The 7,810-nt window shown below is 37.4% G+C and overlaps 1 protein-coding gene across 2 annotated transcripts; it reads left to right on the top strand.

Annotated features, from left to right (window-relative positions):
* Positions 1-184: 184 nt before the first annotated feature.
* Positions 185-7,559, top strand: LOC308519483 (olfactory receptor 7A10-like; the record flags this gene model as incomplete). 2 transcript variants are annotated; one of them, XM_081091479.1, is made up of 2 exons in its annotated part: positions 185-256; positions 6,708-7,559. In XM_081091479.1, the coding sequence occupies 2 exons, from the start codon at positions 185-187 to the stop codon at positions 7,557-7,559; spliced, it is 924 nt and encodes a 307-aa protein (XP_080947605.1). The 2 variants fall into 2 exon arrangements, with proteins under 2 accessions (XP_080947605.1, XP_080947606.1); XM_081091480.1 differs by lacking the exon at positions 185-256 and having other exon boundaries at positions 6,654-7,559.
* Between the last annotated feature and the right edge of the window lie 251 nt (positions 7,560-7,810).

The raw sequence follows: 7,810 nt of genomic DNA on the forward strand, positions 1-7,810 counted from the left end.
AATGTTTCTCTCTCATGAATGTTTCTCTCTCTCTAAAAAAAAAAAAATCAATAAAAACATATTAAAATATATATTCATTATAAGAGATACACTTAGATATTTTTATGCCACATGACCTTAGCTTATCATTTTATAGGAATTTCCTGGTTTAATTTTTAGCTTTCCTGGTAGTCACCTTCACCACATGGAACCTGGGAATGTTACACAAATTTCAGAATTTCTTCTTCTGGGATCTTTAGAGAAACCAGAACTGCAGCCCCTCAGATTTGGGCTTTTCCTCTCCATGTACCCGATCACTGTGTTGGGAAACCTACTCATCATCCAGGCCATCAGCTCAGACTCCCACCTCTACACACCCACGTGCTGGAGTCGTTCTCAGAATCTACTAGGGTTCAAGAAATCTGGCAAAGGGGCTGTGCATTAATGGATTAGAGACTAGACAAGAAATATAAATTTGAAAGGCATTTTGGAGGGCCAGAAGGAAACTTGGTTCTAGTAGAATCTCTGCACCCAGGGCTTTTTATTCACACATTTTGCCCCCTAGCAAAGCAGATATACATGTCAAAGGTAAGGCCTGGTAAACAATAAAGGACCATCAGGTTGGGGGAAACTGCCCTCAGCTGTCTGGCAGCAGGCAATCATATGCAGATCTTCAGCCCTGCTGAAGGTGTCCATCAACCTTTTGATGGACCTCCTGCATTTATTATGCTAACTACTGTTCCGAGCCTCTAGCACCCTCGTACTTCTTCCTCTCCAGCCTGCCCTTGGTAGACATCTGATTCACCTCCACCACCTTCCCAAAGATGCTGTGGAACAACCAGACACAGAGCGAAGTCATCACCTATGAAGCCTGCATTACTTAGATATATTTTGTCATACTTTTTACTGAGTTGCATGTTTTCTTCCTCACTTGAAAGGCCTATGACTGTTTTATGACCATCTGCTAACACCGGCACTGCATGGTCACCATGAACCCTGTGGACTGCTGTCTCTGATACGCTGGATCATGAGTGTCCTGTACTCCTTCCTACAATGTTTAATGGCATTACGATGGTCCTCCTGCATGGGCATGGAAATCCCTCTTTTTTCTGTGAACTCCATCAGATGATCAAACTTGCCTGTTTGGACACTATTTTAACTATCATGGTGATGTATTTTTCAGCTCTCCTGCTTGGTGCTGGTCCTTTCTCTAGGATCCTTTACTCATATTCTAAAATAGTGTCCTGCACACATGGAATGTCATCAGCTCAGGGGAAGTATAACACTTGTGTGTCTCACCTCTCAATTGTCTCCTTATTTTATGGTACTATCCTAGGGGTGTACCTTAGCTCTGATGCTACCCACAATGCACATTCAAGTGCCACAGCCTGGGTCATGTACTCTGTGGTCACACCCATGCTGAACTCCTTCATGTACAGTCACAGGAATAAAGACATCAAACAGGCTCTGAAGACATTCTTTGTGAAGGAAACTACAAACAGGCCAGTTGTCCTAAGACTGAAGATGTGCCCATGATGGCAGAGGTCAAAGGCTCAGAGTCACACATCATGATCTTCAGACTATGGAAGCAGAACTTGCTTTTTCCATTTTTTTCCTGGAATTTCTATTTCTTTAACCTCATCTTCTCCATTCAACATATGTAACTCAATTAAGTTCTCTGCTCTCTCAGATATTCAACGGCTTTTCTCTTTGTTGTTTTTCTGCTTTCCTAAATTTATTTTCATCCTGCAACAGAATATTTGGAAAATACTATTTACCCAATGAAACAACATGGATATCTTTAGAATAATTTTTCTCAAATGACATATACCATATCAAATAATTTTTTTACTAAAAGAATCATCCTGAATTGCACTACTCCTATGGAAAAACTACTTTTAATGACCAAGGCAATTTATACAGTTTTGTATAATTCGAAAATCTGAGACCTCTGCTGTTCACTTTTATGACTGACATTTCTTTGTATATCATTGTCTCAACTGCTGTTCCTGATAATGTAGATTCTGACATACTATTGTGTTTAATAGCTGGTCACTGGGTTTTATTCTCCTCATTGGAATCCTGTTCTCTTTTAGCTCAGGGTTCATAGCCCTACCTTAGCCACTTACAGAATGATTATCAAATCAATTGCTCCAAGGGGGCTCTTCATTGAAAAATAAATTTTAATAAATAAGTTGACCTAATACCACCTTAAAATTACAGATGAATTTCAATATAATGGAGCATATTTTTAAATCACATATTATATTATTATGTAAAATGTTTATTCTTCATGCTATGCATCTAGTCATTGAAATATGGAGGAATGATGCCCATTTGGAAAGGGGTATATACATATGATTGAAGACTGGTTGGTGTTTCTCTATATTTTATTGGGTTGAAAATTTGCAGTGCTTCCTATAATGTGACTCTTTCATTAAAATAAAGAATATAGATTCCCTCCCTCTAAATTTTTCATAAGAATAGACAGGATGGTAAGTGATCATTATCAGTTCCATCCACTATACATCTGTATTGTGCTCAGGATAATATTCATCCTTTATGATCAAAGAATGACTCAAGAGAGAAATTGCATTCTTGTTTAGTTGTATGACACAGGGTCGCCAGTTTTTCTACACACACATATGTGTTCTTTCCACCTCTCCTGGTTACAGAGAAATGAACCTCCAATAAGTTTTTATATATAGTTGTCTTAAATAAACTAACATAGTAACAATGAATGTTGTCTTCTAAAAGAAATAAATAAAATAAAAATGGTAAGCGTCCTAGTTGGTTGGGTGTTGTCCCAAGCACTGAGAGGTTTAATTCCTGGTCAGGGCACATGCCTGGGTTTCGGGCTCTATCTCAAATCGGGGGGCATGTAGGAGGCAGCCGATTGAAGTTTCCGTCTCTCCCTCTACCTTCCTTTCTCACTCTAAAATCAATAAATATATATTTAGGGAAAGAAAGTGTTATTCTCCCGTGAAATTTCTAATTTTGTTTGTGTCTCCTAACTTTTTTTCTTGATTAGATTTATTAGACATTGGTATGGTTTGGATTTATAAATTCTGTTTTTCTGTTTTTAAATCCATTAATTCCTGACTTTGTTTTTGTTATAAACTGAATCTGCTCCCCTGAAGCTTGTTTTATTCTATTAATGAATTCAATTTATTTTTATGCTTTATTTTTTTAACTGAAAAATTTTAAGGATATTTTTCATCTGAGTACAGCATTGGCTACACCCTGAGTTTTCACATATAGAGTTGTCATTGTAATATTTTTTCTAAATATATTTGTATTGATTTCAGAGAAGAAGGGAGAGTGACAGAGAGATAGAAAAATCAATGATGAGAGAGAATCATTGATCTGCTGCCTCCTGCATGCCCCCTCCTAGGGATCACATTCGAGGCCAGGCATGTGCCCTGACTGAGAATCAAACCAATTGAACCGTGACCTCCTAGTTCATGGGTTGATGCTCAACCACTGAGCCACACCATTTGGACTCATTGTAATCTCTTAAATAGTAGTTTGAATAATTCTCTTTTGACCAAGTTGTATTTGAGGAGATTGCTTTAAGAATTCCCCCATAAAGTTTTTATGTAGTTGAGTTTTATGGCCTTGTAGTTAGAGAATATATCTGAATTTTTTCTTCTGATGTTTTGAAATGTGTGGCTAAGAATTAACTGACTTTTGTCAATGTTTCATGGGTGCTTAAAAAGGAGATGTATTATTTGTTAGAGGCTAAAAGTTCAATATTTATCAGTTAATTAAAACTGTTTATAATTCAGAAAAAAAAGAAAACGAGTTTCAAAAAAAAAACAACAACCGACGGCAGATAACTAGTGTCCTCCCTTATATTTACTTTGATTATTATATCATTAAGCTATTACTGTATGACAAGCCATCCTACAAGCAAATTATTAAATATAATACCATTATTACTAAGTGAGATTGCATGTTATGGAGTTTTTATGAGCTCTGCCAGTCTCCCTGTGAGACTGTAGTCAGCTGTGAGTCTCTACATGTATTTTTAAGGCTCATTCGTGATGTGTGTGGCCATGGTGATCTTCTTTGAAGCAGTATGTCATCAGTTTACCTTATTTTTATATCTAATTTTATCTTCTATTTTAAAGAAAACAAATAGTACTGAATATGAATTGCTTTACTTTACTTCCATGGTTCCAATATCCATGAAACTTACTTTTCTCCAGGTAAAAGAGATACTCCTACCATTTCTCAGTGTGAATCAGCTACCTGGGCTCTAGATCCTAGGCTATTTTCCTTCCATTTTTTAAAAGTATAATTACATAATGTAAACTAAACATGATAAAAATCTACTATTTGATGAATAAAAGTCATGCAAAAATTGCAGTCTATACCTCATGTTCCATTTGTATATGTCAAGAAAGTACACAATAAAATGTAATGGCTTCTTATAGTAATTGGTAAACATTTAATGTACCTAAGTCTAAATTTCCAATGATATATGGCCATATATCTCATCTATTGCTTGCAACATTCATCATGGGGATAGTAAACGTAACTTCAGAGGAATAGTGCAAGCAATAAATAAAATATATGGCCATATTTCATTGAGCCAAAATAAAAAATTCCAAGGTAAAGTGTGTATGTATAAGTGTGCTTATTCATATACATTTTTATTTCAAACAAACACACCAACATATATGTACACAAACATAGATTCATTTATAATCACATATTTCACGTTGAAAGGAAACTAAAGAGAAATTTAAAGAGGATAGAAATGAAAAGAATAAATTTTTGAATTAACATAAAATTAAACGATGTAGAAATTTAGACATGAAGATTTAAAGTAAATAGTAGACATGAACTTAAATGATGAATTGCTTTTCCAATGTTAATTTCTCAAAGGCATCAAAATCTGGAGCACATTTACATTTATGCAATAAGAAATTCTCTACCAGTTAAAGAGCCTGAATATCTCCAAACTGATTTCACATTTCTTTTACTTAAGGGGGAATTACAAAGCAAAATGCCTTTAGCCAGGGGAGGCTAAATGAATGAATAGAGCCATTTGATCTCAGCTTCATTAGGAAAATTTTCATTGGATAAAGATTTATTCACTTTTTTTTTTTTCCCTTGCAAAAACCCTCGGCTCACCGGAGGGCCAGTGGAAATTTATTTTTTTGTCCTTTCTTTCTTTTCCCTAAGTGGCTTTTCCTGGTTTATTCACTTTTTAATGCTAATGTAAAATGACCACAAAAGTGATTTAAAACAAACACATTCATGCTCTTACAATTCCTCAGGTCAGAAACAGGAAATGGGTCTCAGTGGGCTAAAATCAAGATGTTTGGAGGGCTAGGATTTTTCTGGAGGCTACAGGGAAGGGTCTATTTACTTTCCTACTCCAAGCTTAGATTAGCAAGCAAAATAATGGAAATATGTTTCTTATAATTAACAAATATTTCATAGTGAGGGACTAAATGACAACTCTTAACTTGTGATATCAGAAGGAAATGAAAAATTGTTTTGGCTAATGTGTCATGAAGCCCAGTGTGTAACACTCAAAGTATATATCAAAGAAACTTACTTCTCCCCCTTGTTGAAAAGAAAAATAGCAATTTTCTGTAGATATCAGGGCCTGTATCCCTACCACAAGTCAATATTTGAGATTCAAGTTTTCTAATCCAGACTGCATCCTCAGTATTAAATTTGGAAAAATTTTAAATCAGGATTGAGATAAGGTGCTGGGATGTTAGTTTTCTGAAACCCAACAAATGTAATGAGGAAGAACCAGTAGACACTGGACTCACTTGAATTCTTAGCTGGTTTCTTGGGAACAGTATCTCCAGGAAAACATTCCCTTCTGCCCAGACCCACAGGGAAATCAGGTGATTAGAAGTTGCAGTAAGAAGACAGAAATGCACCTAATGAGCAGACATAGGGAGCTGTAAATATCTCCTCATCTCCAGTCTCTCAGCGTGTGTGACCTTGGGCTGGGTGGGACCTAGTTGTTGCTTTTGGAATCCTAAGTTTGTCTAGGAGACCTGTGCTTGCCTCCTTTCTGCTGTCTCGTCTGGGCAGAGAGCTTCAGTCTCCATCATCACCCATCCAGGATGTTGGACTTCCCCATGGAGACCTTCCCTTCAGAGTTCCCAAACAGGTGAGTCCAAAGGTCCAGTAGGTACTACAGGATAGTGTCAGAGAGAGTCAAAGCCAAGGGCATGTAACAGAGGTCTCTTGACAGGACCAGCCTATGGTTGTTTACCTGATTAACAAATTAATGACTAATTTCTGATGTTAAAAGAAGCAAACATTGAACTAATTGCTGATAATTAACTGATGGAAGACCAATTTTCAGCATGCCATACTCAGAACAGTGCCTGGGACATGGTCTATGGTCAATATATATTTCTCAAATGCATAAAAGATATTCTCAATAAAGCAGTTCTATACATTATTTTTGAAGAACAGGTTGATGGTAGTATAGGAAATTCTATTGAGAAATACCAATAGAGATACCATAATGGGGAATAAATCACACATCAGAAATGGAAATTATTTTCCTTATCCTAAAATATAAAAATGGCATTTCTTTTCAGTTACTAATGCCTGCTAATGTGAAAATTATTTATTCATTTTTTCTATTTTCTGGTAGCCACATCCTCCAACACAGGATACAAAACAATGGTACACAAATTTCAGATTTTCTTCTTCTGGGACTTTCACAGGCTCTGGAACTGCAGCCTCTCATATTTGGGCTTTTTCTCGCCATGTACTTGATCACTGTGTTTGGAAATCTGCTCATCATCCTGGCTGTCAGCTCAGACTCCCATCTCCACACACCCATGTACTTCTTCCTCTCCAACCTGTCCTTTGTAGACATCTGTTTCACCTCCACCACCGTCCCAAAGATGCTGTGGAACATCCAGACACAGAGCAAAGCCATCACCTATCAAGGCTGCATCACCCAGATGTATTTTTTCATACTTTTTGCTGGCTTGGACAACTTTATCCTGACTGTGATGGCCTATGACCGGTTTGTGGCCATCTGCCACCCCCTGCACTACACGGTCATCATGAACCCCCGGCTCTGTGGACTGCTGGTTCTGGTGTCCTGGATCATGAGTGTCCTGAATTCCTTGTTAGAAAGCTTAATGGTGCTGCATCTGTCCTTCTGTTCAGACTTGGAAATCCCACACTTCTTCTGTGAATTCAATCAGGTGCTCCAACTTGCCTGTTCTGACACTTTTCTTAACAACATTATAATGTATTTTACAGCTGGGCTGCTAGGTGGTGGTTCCCTTGCAGGGATCCTTTACTCTTACTCCAAGATACTTTCCTCCATACGTGGGATCCCTTCAGCTCAGGGGAAGTATAAAGCATTTTCTACCTGTGCCTCTCACCTCTCAGTTGTCTCCTTATTTTATGGTACGCTCCTAGGAGTGTACTTCAGCTCTGCTGCTTCCCGGAGCTCACACTCAAGTGCAACAGCCTCGGTGATGTACACTGTGGTCACACCCATGCTGAACCCCTTCATCTACAGTCTCAGGAACAAGGACATAAAGAGGGCCCTGGAAAGATTTCTTGACAGGTAAGCTTTTCATGGGCCACCTGTACTAAGCTGCAGAATTGCCCAGGAATTCAGGGTTCAAATTCTCAGGACCAGAAGTTCTGACACAAATTAATCCAATATTTGGACCATATGTAATTGGAAATTCTCATTTATCTCATAGGTTGACATGAATTACTTTAGCATAATTTATTATCTATGACATATTTCATTCCAAGTAATTTTTCTATTGTTTTCCGGAGAGAATACTCATGAATTATGCTACCCCTATGAACA

The sequence above is a fragment of the Myotis nattereri genome, assembly GCF_964212035.1.
Source record: "Myotis nattereri genome assembly, chromosome: 5".
NCBI classification, from domain to species: Eukaryota; Metazoa; Chordata; class Mammalia; order Chiroptera; family Vespertilionidae; genus Myotis; species Myotis nattereri.